Consider the following 12606-nt stretch of genomic DNA (forward strand, 5'->3'; position numbering starts at 1 on the left):
TTCCCCAAGGAATCAGAGAGGGATCCAGGGTATCCATGCCATGGCACAATGAGCCATTACTCTGCTGTCCAGACCCTGGCATCTCTGGACTTGGCCAGGTCTGTACTCCAAGCTCAGCCCTGGGCATATCATCTAGTGGCTAGAGCAGGGTCTGGGAGACAGGAGTCCTAGGCTCTGAGCTCAGTGTGATTTTGGGCCAGTCTCCTCTTCTCTCCCTCTGTCTCTCCACTCCCCCAGCTAGTGCTCTCCCCACCCCCAGTTCCCATGCAGGCTATGGGGCTCCAATCCCAAATGACCATGGGCACAGCAAGCCATGCCAAGCAGCTGGTATTAGGAGTATTATTCTGGAGGTTACACACCTGGCCTGGGGGTCCAACCTGCCCAGGTACACCGGGGACACCAGGGGGTCCCAAGGGGCCTGGTGCCCCACGGTCTCCTCGCTCGCCCTTGGGGCCTTCTTGACCCTGCCAAAGAAGAACAGACGCATCACCATCTGGTGCTGTTCCCCATGGCCATCACCCCACATTCCTCCTTACCCTCACCCCCTCCCAGCTGGGAGGGCTACAGAGAGGTACTACAGCCAGATGACTGCTGAAAGGCCCGTCACTGTCAAAGAGTGCCAGCAACCTGGGGTGACAGCAGAAGGCATGTACCTCCCCTTGGCACTATCACCACTTGCTGTGGGTGGGGGCACCAACTGGGAGCAGGCCAGCATCTTTTAGTGACGCTTTAATGGAGGTGCCAAAAAAGGAGCCCAAGAAACAACTAGGGCCTGTAAGCAATGGAGTCACTGAGGCCCCAGTCCCACCCTGATCCACTCCCACCCATCACTATCTCATTAGCCAGAGCTGGAGCCCCCTCTGCCCTTTCCAGCTCAGCAGAGCCTGCCATCTAAACCCAAGCCTCTATAAGCCGGGGAGCATAGGCCAGAAGGCGCAGCTCCCCTCATACAGTGTGTGGTGGGGGGAGGCCTGAGGACACCGCCTGCACTCCCCTCCCCTGCCGGTGGGTAAAGGTCCTGATGCACTGGATCACTACCGACCACCCCTGCCTGCCTATGGGCAGCAAGCTGGGGAGACCCATCAGAGTTGCCCCCAGGTTTGCTAGATGGGGTCTCTGCCACTGGCACCATCCAGACGGTGCAGCCCCCAGTGTGATGGATTATCGGAGCAGAGAGAAGGGCCTAACTGACTGTGTAGGCAGCACATGGAAGAGTCACATGTGGAGCCACCAAACACAGACAGACCCTGCGCCAAGCCCCTAGGCTGGGGGGCAATTTGTGACTGAGGTAAATCCAGGGCAGGTGGAGGAAAGGAGCCGGGGGAAAATCATAGGTACTTACGTCTCTGCCAGGGGCTCCAGCTTCTCCTTTGTCCCCCTAATCAGGAAAAGCCAAGAGAAAATGGCTACCTTACAGCCTCATTCCATTTCCAAATGAGACAGTCAAAGGGACTCAGGTAGGGCCCAGCCACTGTGTCCGCCTGCCCTGCCCCCACTGAGGCAGGAACCCTCGCCCAGAGCCTGGGTCTGTTTTCCCAATGGCCCCTCTCCTGTAGCCAGCAAGGTCTGAGACTGCTACTTAGTGGGGAGGAAGTAACATCAGGCCTGACCTCACCCACCCCTCCTGCTGGGTAAGCAAAGCTGGAGCAGCCCGGAGCTGCATGTTGGCACCAGGAGGAAATGCATGGTGAGAGGTGCCTGGCAGTGACAATGGAGCAGCAGGAAAGTCTGTCACCCAGGGGAACCCCACCTGCTAGGACGCTTGCAGGCCTGCCTAGCAAAGGGGGCTGGCTAGTCCAGGGGAGAGGGGCCCTTGAGCTCATTACCTTCCTCCCATCTTCTCCTGGAGTCCCATCTTCTCCCTAGGAGGATAGAAACCATTAGTCAAAGCCCTGTTCCACACAGGCCCTGCACACTAGGGGGCTGGGCCCTGGGCAGGTGTGGGGAGAGAAGCCCAGATCAGATTGTCACCTCCACACTGGGGAGCACAATACATCCCCTTGGGTCCCCCAGCCCTCCTGACATCTGCCATACAGTCCTCAGATGAGCCAGGCTCCCTCAGGGCTAGTGGAGCTGAGGAATGGCGGGCAGCAGGGAGATGGCAGACTCTGGCCCTGGTGGTTACCCATTGCACACTGGGTGCCCCACATAGGAGGGTTGGGGAGAACCCACACTCTGGGCTTGGGAAGCCCTTTGTTATGCCCCTTTGACAACCCATCAGTGGAAGGTCCTGGCAAGCTGAGGATCTGTTACAGGGGTTGCCAATATTTGGTCTGTCGGGGGCGGGGGGTGCAGCGGCACCAGCGTCTGATAAGGAGCCCTCTGCCTGCGTTCAGTACAGTCTCATGGACGCTATAGCTTTACAGGCAGCAGTCTCTTCCTCTGTCCCCACACCATTGCCAGCACAGCTCCCTCTCGCCTGGGCAGGTCCTTGCATATCAGGCCTAGAGACCCTGCCCACCACAGCCAGGAGCTGCCCTTCTCCAGCAGAGGCTGGCTCCTTTACTCACGTTCTTCCCATTCAGGCCGGGTTTGCCGTCGTCTCCGGGTTTGCCCTGGAAGGAAGCGCAGGCTGTTAGGAGAGTGAGGGGCCTTCCCCGTGCCTGAGACGGCAGCAGACTCCTCTGCAGGCCCCCTCTGGGCTCACCCTGACCCACAGTGTGGCTGGAGTCCAATGCTGTCATACCACAGGGCAGCAGCTCCTAGGGGAGGCTGGGTCAGGATACCTGCCTTCGCTGTGACCCTGCCCAGAGAGTGATTAGCTGGGGCATGACAGCTGACTGGAGAGAGCCAGACCCAGGGTAATAGCATGGGCTGAGCTGGCAGAGCAACCAGCCAAACGGGGCTGCTGGGAGCTAAGGGCTGCCAGGAGCTAAGGGCTGCCCTAAACCCTCCTGAGAGATCAGAAAGTTCTGGGCAAGCAGCCCCAGGCCCAAGCAGGCCTCACATCAGACTTGGGTCAGGCTGCTCAGGGCAAAATGATGGGCCAACGGGGCAGCATAAGTCCTGGGAACAGGCCTCCCAGAGCATGTGAGACATGGTGTGGGGCAGGGTCAAACCCCTCAGGTCAGGTGCATAAGGGTGAGTGGAGACCATGGATGAGAGGCTGCTGGAGAACAGGAGTGACCTCATAAGGAAGCCCCTGGTAGGGAGGCAAGGCAGGTGGTGGGTTATCTGGGGCCCTGCCAGTGCAGGGCGACACCAGAGGAGATGCAGGGAACAGCCAGCAGGGATGGCCCACAACAGTCAACCAAATTACTTACAGTCAAGCCTGGTGGTCCTGGGGGGCCGATGGCTCCTGGGGCACCTTGCTCCCCTCGTAGGCCTGGCAGCCCCTGCAACAATAAAAGATCAGGTGAGAAGCAGATCCCAGCTGGGTCACAGGCAGACACGAGGGGCAGCAGCTCAGCAACAAAGGGAGAGGAGGACTGGTAATCGTAGGGGTAAGCAGTGCCCTCGGGCCAGGGACTCTGCAGGGTCAGATGGCCCCCGGGACAGCTCCACCATGCTCAGGATTTCAACACACAGCTCCAGGCCTTGGGCCCGCAGGGTAAAGCATCAGTTGTTGGTCAGAGGAAGGATACTGGAATGGATGGACCCCTGTGACAGGGAGGTGGGGCACAGAGCTAGCTGAACCAGTGCTTTGCTCTGGTGACTCCTGGGCCCATTGCTGCAGTGTTATTCAGATACTGGCCTCGTGCATGAGACTTCGGGGTGCCCCAGGGAAAGCGGGGAAGCCCCCTGCCTTGTGTGACCCACCACCCCTCAGAAGCAGGAGCTCCATACTTACATCTCGGCCAGGATCACCCTGCTTGCCTGGGTCACCCTAGAAAAACAACAGAACATGGCCATGATCATTGGGGCTGGGCTCAGGCCTGTCAGGGTACTGCCGGGGGGCTCCAGAGAGGCCTGGCTCATTTCACGGCATGAAAGCAGGAGAGGTCACCACCACACAGGCACCTCTGCTAATAGGGCCCCTAGACTGACTGGAAGGGAGCAGCAGCCACCCAGGGAAACCCAGCAGCACCCCTGAGCTAGCCCGGCAGCAGCCACTCAGGGGGCACAGACACAAATGAGCACAGAGCACCACATGGCTCAGCGACATAGACCCTCCCTCTAGGCACCGACTCAAATCCAGCTCAGGCTCCATGGCTCTGTGGCTGAAGTGAACGAGCTGATGGTCTCCATCTAGGTCCTCAAGGACAGGTGCCTGCACTACTGAGCCACCATCACAGCTGGCACTAACTGGTGCCGTTATTGGCATCTCAGCAGAGAGGCCAAGGATTGGGTGGGTCACCCTAGAGACTGCACTTCCCTCCCACCCTGGGGGTGTTACTCCAGGGTGCGCTGGCACGGCTGGGGCAGCTGTCAGCCTGTATGCGGAGAGCCCCACATGGCCCTGCTAGGCAATGCCTTCTCCTGCCTTCCTACCACAACCCTCAATATTGAGGCAGCTCCTTCAGCTACAGCGGGGGGCCTGGAGCCTGGGCAAGGGGTCTCCTGGGCACCTGCACAAGCTGCTGTCATGTGGCAACGCTGTCAGGGGGCAGGTCATGCTGCTGGGGGCATGTTACATGGCTAGTGGGACCTGGCGATACACCGGTACTCCGGTTAGTGGCTCTCCTTGCAGGGAGCAGAGCCTCTCCTAGGCCCCTCTGAGGGGCAGCCTCACGCAAGAAGGATGGGACCCCCCAGCGAGGCCACACTTACCCTTTGCCCAGCGGGGCCCATTTGCCCAGGTTTGCCATCCAACCCGTTCCGGCCATCCAGCCCCGGAGGGCCTCTGTCTCCCTGAAAGAGAACCAGGCAGTGACAGCTTCGCCCCGAGGCGCCCCTGTTCCGACCTCCCCCGAGAGTCCACCAGTGGGGCAGGCAGCAGCATTAGCCGGGAGAACGGATGGTGCAGCACTGGATGCAGCGGAAGTAAGGACCCTCCAGCAACAGTGCTGCAGGCCAGCCCTTCGGCCCTCAAGCTGGATGCCCCCTCCCTGCCCCCTGCAGATGGGCATGCTGCACTCTGCACCCCTCACCCGGGACTGCGAGCACAGGCCAAGCAGCAGGGATATATCCCTCCTTCCCCACGAACAAGGCAAAGAGGCCCTGCCGGCTGCGGGTCCTGGTGAGAGCTCCACTTATAGACATGGTACAGCCCAATGGGGCACCTCCAACACACCCCAGCTCCACCCTCCCGCCCACCCCATGCTGGGCCCAGGCAGACCTGGCATGTCTCGTGGAAGTGAGGCTCTTACCTTGTCTCCTGATTGGCCTCGGTCTCCAGGGTCACCCTGAAGGGTATGAAACAGAAGAGAACACGGCTGATCACAAGGTGAGGGGCAGAGCCAGCCAAAGCTCCCCAGCACCTGGGTGGGGAGCAGAAAGTGCTGCATCCCTCCAGAGCAGCAGAGAGGAAAGGGAACAGGGACTCACCCGAGCTCCAGGGGGGCCTCTGGGGCCTTCGATCCCCTGCAAGAGGAAGGAGATGGTTCTGCTCCAGGAGTGTCAGGAGGAGATGTCTGGGGCCCACTTTCCCCCATATATTCATCACCCGCCCCCTCACCACATGAATACCTGAGAGATGACCCAGTTCTCTGTGCAGGCTCTCCCCACATGCACACGCTCCCCAGAGGTACCAGCCCCCAGCATGCTCCCTTCTTATGTGCACCTATGCCGCAAACCCAGCGCTACAGACTCCCCAACCCCTGCAATACACCCCCCTCCCAATGCAGCCTCCCCACGCTCCCCTGGCAGGCATTCCCCCATCCCCCACATGGGCATCCCTTCCCAGCGAGACAGCCGCCCTTATTCTGTGCTCCCAGGAGCTACACCCAGACCCCCAGCTTCCTCTGCCACACCCCCCGTCCCTCCCTTAGAGCTCGGCTTGCAGAGACTTTCAATCCAATGGCATTTCAGTTCCAAGCGGCACCTCCTGAGACAGATACTCCCAGGCACTAGCACCTACCCTCTCTCCAGGCAGGCCAGGTACCCCGGCCTCACCCTTCGCACCCTTCATCCCGTCCTCTCCAGGGTCCCCTGGCTCCCCCTGAAATGGAAACAGCCAATCAGAACAGATTAGACACAGGACCACTGACATTCAGTGTTTTCAGGCAGGTGGACCAGCTCTGTTGCTCCCCTGGAACCAGATTGTCCTGTATCCTCCTCCAGGTGCACCCCCAGAGCCTAAGCCCAAGTGAGCCATGCCCCTGCCAGGCAGGAAGGGAACAGTTCCACTCCAGGACAGTCTCTCTGCAGGGCAGGTGTGGTCCATACTGCAGAGTCCTGAGTGGTACCAGAACACACAGAGTGCTAGGCTACAGCCCAGCCTCAGGCCTGGGGCCCTCAGCTGGGCTGTCCCACTCCTGCAGAGAGAGGGCAGCTCCACCGCGCTCATCCTACGGCAGCCCTCAGGAGATAGTAGCAGCGTTACCTTCTCGCCTCTCTCTCCAATTCCTCCTACAGCTCCTGAATCGACCTGTGGGGAAGAGAGAGGGGTCACATGCTATGGGGCCCAGGGCACAAACCCAACACAACCAGGGCAGGGACAAAGAAATGCTGAGCTTACTATTCGTCCTGGGGGTCCAGGCAGCCCCTGCAGAGAAGAAGAGAGAGCCCAGTATTAATGGAGGCCTCCAGGACATCTTCACAGACAGCCCAAGACACAGCAGCACCCTGTGGGGGCAGGGGGAAAGCTCTGCAGGGCTCCAAACCACCTTAGACATAGAAGAGCTAAACAAGAGCTTTGGGAGCCCACACCCAGCATGGAGCCTGAATGGAGCCCAAGCTCCACATCTTGCCCTGAATCAAGAAGCTGCACTGGCGGGTTCTCATGGCCAGGACCAGCTGCGAAGGGGTGGCAACTGGTGCAAGCTTCTCCACGCTGCCCCCTTGCCCTGACCTGGCCCATCTCTGGGGACCAGCTAGCCTTTGGGTACTCTGCTGAGACTGCCCATTAGAGACTGGGCGAGACATCAGGCTTAGCACATCAACTTAGCTGCCAGCACTGCTAGCCTGGGCTGGCTCCAAACCAGAGACCTGGGAGGGAAAGATCATCAAACCCAGGTGCCCTTGTCTGAGCTTGGGATACTTGTGCAGGGTCTGGGCGAGCATGAGGGAGGACACGTGCAAGCCTGGGCAGCACCACACGGGCCAGGGCAAATCAGTAAGTGTACAAGTAAGCCTGCGTCTTTGTGGGGTGAGCGTGCAACAGGAGCAGGGGTATGTGCACGGAGCATGCAATGGACACCCTGAGCCTGCAGTGGCTCCTCTCAGAGGATGGCGATCCTCCTATATGCCTGGATTTCCATTGTGCGTGGGTCATGGTGGTGCTCCTGTGCCCTGTTTGCAGCCCTCTAGGTGTGACACTGGCAGCCCTAGCCTCACCCTACTGCAGTGCCCCAAGGAGAAGGGTCTGTGTGGGGGTGGAGCACCCCTAGGCTGAGCACTAAATGCTTCATTCCAAGCATGGCAGAAGGGGGTGCAGCTACTCACCGGTTCCCCGCGGTCGCCCTTGGCCCCTGGTACTCCAGGACTGCCCTGCAAGGAGAGAAGGGACACAGTGAGGGGAGGGGAGAGTCAGGCAGCCGGCTGCTGGGGAAGGAGGAGGTGGGCTGCAAGTTGGGAACTTACATTTCTGCCATCATCGCCTGGGTCTCCCTGGTCACCCTTCTCCCCGGGGAGGCCACGGTTTCCTGGTAGGCCCTGGTGGAGAGACAGCAGGTGAGGCAGCAGGTCCAGAGCACTATGGTGACCCCCACGCTGGAGTGAGAGGCTGGGGAGCCCAGACCCAAGGAACAGGGCTGGGGAGGAGCAGGTGCACTCAGGTCTGAGCAGTTAAGGAGCAGGGGCCAGGCAGAGGCCCTCCAAGAGGTCCATGGGACATGCAGCGATGGTGCTGCTGCCCCTACAGAGGCTGGAATTCACCAGGCTCCCCAAGAATGGAGGGTACCCAGCAGCCCGGGCGGGGACAAACTCTACTGTAACATCATTCCCCCAGGCTGCGCCTTCTGGAGTTCACCCCAGTCAGTATCTCGGCTGCTGTCTCGCCCCCAGGCAGCACACAGGGCTCAGCTGGGTCCTTTCTGCAGCTCCCCACTCACATGAGCTCGGGGAGCACGACAGCATGGAGTCCCATGGAGGGGCAGCATTTTGTCCATCCTCATGTCCCCACTCGGTCCCAGCAACCCTGGCCCCTTGGGGAGCCCACATGCAGGCCTCCCATGATCTCTTCCTCCCCGCCACCCCATGGGATACACCCCTCACAGCCCCCTCACTTACCCGTGGGCCCCGGTCTCCAGGTTTGCCAGGCTGACCCGGCTCTCCCTGAGAGGGAAAGAGAGGGAAGTAAGAGAATGATGGGAAAAGCCAAGTCTGGCCAAGCAGGGGAGGGGCATTGCCACAAAGCGACAGACTGATCACTTACCAGGGTCCCCTCATCACCCTTCTCACCACGTTCACCCTGCAGCACACACAAGAGAAAAAAAGAGTTACCAGTAATCTTCCCTGACCAACAAAATAGAGTCACCCACTCAGTGCACCCTGTGTGCAAACCCAGCACCCTAAATATCTCCATATGCACAAGCCCCCGTCTCCCTGGAACATGCCTCCACTCCACACAGCCCCTGCCATCACCCTGAACACATCTCTACTCGCTACACCCCCAGGAACACGCCTCCCCTCGATACACCGCCAGGACCACTCCTCCACTCCACACAGCCCCCACCATCACCCCGAACACTCCTCCACTCGGCACACTCCTCCACGCCACACAGCCTCCTCCCCAGGCATATGCCTCCACATAACCCCACCCGCACCAGCCCCTCAAACGAACCTCCACCGGATACACCTCCACTGCACACAGCCCCCTCAAATACCTCTTGGATCCCCTGTTAAAAATAGCCTGTTGATGTTGTCATGACAATCTGGCACAGGGTCTCCATGGAAACTCCACCATGTTGTATAATCACTGTGGCCAGAAACAGGCTCTCCACCAGCAGGAACTGTCTGAGGCAACAGTCAGAACTGTAGACCCAAGAGCCCCATCTGCCTGCTCATGGGCACCCTGGAATGCACCCAGGTCATGCCCTCCTCATCCAGAGCACCTCTACATTACCTCCTTCCCTCGCAGGCCCATCTGCCCTGGAGCTCCTGGTCTCCCCAGCTCCCCCTTCTCACCGGGTTCCCCTGGGTCACCCTGGACAAGAGAAAAATCACAGCAGAGAGAGGAGAGGCTGAGTCAATGTACAGCCAGTTGGCTACAACCCAGCACCCAGCTAAGAGAGCCCCAACCCACAGCACCCATGTGAACAGTGTAGAACAAGAGGAGCCCACCAACACACCCCACAGTAACCAGTGAGCCCCCCCGCCACACAAACAGTGAATGCCCAGAGGCACCCTCCCTCCCCCTCACACAACACAACCCCCACACATGCAGGGCAGGGCAGGGCGAGTCCCCCTCACAACACAGCATCCATGCAAATGGGGCAAGAAGTAAGGAACCCCTCCTCCCATAGGACAGCACCTGCGGAGAGGAGCCCAGTGCACACACACAACGCAGTTCTCAGGGCAGCCAGGCAGAGGAGCCCTCCCCGCACCCCCCATCACCCCACAGAGCCATTACCTTTGGGCCACTCTTGCCAGTGAGGCCGACAATCCCCTGGTTGTCCGGAAAGAGAGAGGTTGTTATTGGTGACCTGGCTGCCTGCAGGGTCTGTGCTGCCCCCACTGGATGTGGTCTCAGGGGAGGCTGTGGGACATGGAGCAGAACTCGCGGGGCCTTGGGGACTGCTCCTGGGCCTTTCCATAGAGCCCTTCTTGCACATGGGCGGTGGGGGTGCAAGTCCCCAAATCCCTCCCCCACCCAGAGTGCAGGTGAGCCAGGGCCCCACACCTGTGCAGAGATGGGCTCCCACCTGTTCTTACACCAGCCACTTTCATATTTACCAGTGGCTCTCTAGCCCTTTACCCACCACTTTGAGGGAGAGAGGGGCACAGCCCTGGGCTGATCGATGCCACCCCAGCAACCCTGGCCCAAAGGATAGAGACCAAGCAACTCCCTCCTCACAGAGAGCTCTGAGTCAGACATAATCCCAGGGACAGAGACGAGTGGGAGCATAGCCCCATGGCCCTGATGGCACCTGGCCCAGGATGCAGGGCACAGCCAGCTGTGGGATGCCAGCCACAAGGCAGGCAGGCAAGACTCACCCTGTCGCCCTGTTCTCCTTTGGGGCCAGGTGGGCCAGGGACACTGAATCCAGGGGGGCCCTGAAACAAAAAGAAAAGCAGGTCAGAGCAAGGCAGGCAGGACAAGCCCTTTCCAGGCTCCTCACCTGGCCAAGCTGTGATTCTCTCTGCGTCCCCCCAGCGATGTTACACCCAGAGAGGATGGTGTAGCCTGGCCTGCCCTCAGGGAGAGATGGATTCCAGCTCCCAGAGCACAGAGCTACACAGGCATGTTGGGGAGCCCCAAGCACAGGCCCAGATTTCAGACTCACCCCTGAAGAGCCTCTAAGCCACGGCGCACTGAGGGGCCACCTTGCGGGATGCAGCATTGGTGGCAGAGACCCTCTTTCCTACCCAGCTACGAGAGCTGTACCCCCCTGTCCCAGAGCGATCACCCTCTCCAGCGCCAAGAGCTACTCTGGTCTACTCCCAGCAGCATCCCTGCCCCTCCTGAGCAGGCTGCTGGCTGCGGGACTTGGGCTTCTGCCCACTAAGTGGGGAACTGAGCCCCAGACTCACTTCAGCGAGTTGGCCCTGAGCCCGGGTCTCAGAGGGGACAGGAGAGATGGCTTTATCCCCTGGGCCCCCGCTGAGCTGCCTGCCTCCGCCAGAGCTCCTGGCTGTGCTGACAGCCTAAATGATACTCACGCGGGCTCCTTTATCTCCTGCGTCTCCCCTGGGACCTGGGGCCCCCTCTGCTCCTGCAGGGCCTCTGTCACCCTGGAACAGAGGAAACAGCACCATCAGCCACACAGAGCTGATCCCCTCTGGACCCCAACACTGACCCTCCCCCCACAGGCGAGACAGAGCTGCTCACCTGCTTCCCAGGGCAACGGGGGCAGGCGGGGCTCAGGATAGGATGACACTAAAAGGAGCCGGCTGGCCTGACCACAAGTGACTTGGAGCCGGGAGTGGCGGGGGGGAGGGGGGTGGTGGAAGGAATGTGTCTGGGATACTGGAGAGAGCAGTGTCAAAGCTGCCTCTGTGCAGGTAAAGTTCCCACACTGCCCCCAGAGAAGCCAAAGCCCCCTCTGCCCCTGAGCATGGGGGCTCCAGCCTGCCTGGCCTCAGCTTTCATTACAAGAAATAAGTTTCCAGCCCTCCCAGCTGCAGAGAGCCTTCCAGTCATGAGCTGAGCACAGCCACTGCAGCGATGGCTGCCCACGTCTGCAGAGAGCCTGCCGCGATGACCCAGTGGGCGAACACCCCTGCCGATCTGACTGGAGCAGCAACTCTCAAGCCCAATGACCTCACGTGAGTGTCAACTCTAACTTTTTCACTGCTGATGATTTGAGCAGACAGAAGGGGATGGGAGTAGGAGTGACACCCTCAGGTCCTGAGAGTTGCTGCAGGAAAGGCAAGGCAGTGGGAAAAAGAGAGACATAGAACAGAGTGGGTGAAGAGGGGAACACAGGGCAGGAATATGGCAGCCTAAAGGAGGTGTGTTCTCTCACCCAAGGCTGACCCGAGTAACAAGGCACTGAGCTGATAACAGACCAACCCTAAGCTACTACACAGAGGCTGGCCTCTCCCCTCGACCTTTGGGAGCATCTCCTGGTCACTGTGGGAATGTGCCATCCTAACCAGAAACCCTGGCCCACGGAGCAGAATCAACATGTAGTTGAGCTCGCCAGCCCTGCTGGGTAACTGCCCCCTTCCTGGGTCACATCAGCCACCACCATGCCACAGGCCCAAGCCCCATGGCTGCACTCTGCCCTGCCCTAACACACAGTGCCAGCTGGGAGTGCATCTTACACACTGTACATTTGCAAAAGAACTGAGAGAGGCCCCTCCCACGCCAGCGCCCCACTTCTGGGGACAGGATCATTTTCAGTTACCTTCTCTCCTTTGACCCCAGAGACGCTGGAAGCCTGGAGGAGAAACACAAGGAGAGAAACTGCTGAAACCTGTGCACCGCTCCCTGCTGGCAAGGACACACGGAGAGAGCCCTGCCTGCCCTTCATGCGAATTGCTACCTCTCACAGCCACCAGGGGGAGCACTTCCCCTTGGCCGGGTATCCACAGAAGCAGCCTTCTGCCCATCCCCTGGCTGAGGTCAGCACTCAGGAGAAGGGTGGTGGGGTACAGAGGAAGAACCTCAACTGCTGGGTGCAGTAGGACCCAGTAGGCAACGCCCCACTCCCTGAAGTGAGTTATCTCTGCACCGACCTTCCCGCAAGCACCAACGCTGGGGGCCATTGTCCCAGCAACGCGGTCCCGTGGTGCCTCTCCTGCCCCTTTGAGGGTCAGTATCCACCCTACGTGCTGGGAGCCCAGTAACACCCTTCCTGGCCCTCAGGAATGCAGTTTCTGCCTGGCAGAGAGGAGGCCACTTACCGGCTTTCCAGGTTCCCCAGGAGCACCTTGATCCCCCTAAGGGAAAGAATGACA

At 59.9% G+C, this 12606-nt stretch overlaps 1 protein-coding gene across 1 annotated transcript in view; it reads right to left on the minus strand.

Moving 5' to 3' along the window:
- Window positions 1–12606, minus strand: part of COL7A1 (collagen type VII alpha 1 chain) — a 100584-nt gene that overhangs the window by 47605 nt on the left and 40373 nt on the right. Inside the window, exons 45-66 of the mRNA XM_077821477.1 lie at window positions 12553–12588; window positions 12054–12086; window positions 10864–10935; window positions 10198–10257; window positions 9614–9649; window positions 9107–9187; window positions 8417–8452; window positions 8272–8316; window positions 7624–7695; window positions 7486–7530; window positions 6560–6586; window positions 6425–6469; window positions 5960–6040; window positions 5428–5463; window positions 5250–5285; window positions 4711–4791; window positions 3791–3826; window positions 3264–3335; window positions 2511–2555; window positions 1827–1862; window positions 1343–1378; window positions 360–464 (exon numbers count right to left, since the gene is read on the minus strand). Of these exons, the coding sequence (XP_077677603.1) occupies window positions 360–464; window positions 1343–1378; window positions 1827–1862; window positions 2511–2555; window positions 3264–3335; window positions 3791–3826; window positions 4711–4791; window positions 5250–5285; window positions 5428–5463; window positions 5960–6040; window positions 6425–6469; window positions 6560–6586; window positions 7486–7530; window positions 7624–7695; window positions 8272–8316; window positions 8417–8452; window positions 9107–9187; window positions 9614–9649; window positions 10198–10257; window positions 10864–10935; window positions 12054–12086; window positions 12553–12588 (1152 nt within the window). The remainder of the gene's footprint in view (window positions 1–359; window positions 465–1342; window positions 1379–1826; window positions 1863–2510; window positions 2556–3263; window positions 3336–3790; window positions 3827–4710; window positions 4792–5249; window positions 5286–5427; window positions 5464–5959; window positions 6041–6424; window positions 6470–6559; window positions 6587–7485; window positions 7531–7623; window positions 7696–8271; window positions 8317–8416; window positions 8453–9106; window positions 9188–9613; window positions 9650–10197; window positions 10258–10863; window positions 10936–12053; window positions 12087–12552; window positions 12589–12606) is intronic.

This window comes from Eretmochelys imbricata, chromosome 7, assembly GCF_965152235.1.
Source record: "Eretmochelys imbricata isolate rEreImb1 chromosome 7, rEreImb1.hap1, whole genome shotgun sequence".
Classification (NCBI taxonomy): Eukaryota; Metazoa; Chordata; order Testudines; family Cheloniidae; genus Eretmochelys; species Eretmochelys imbricata.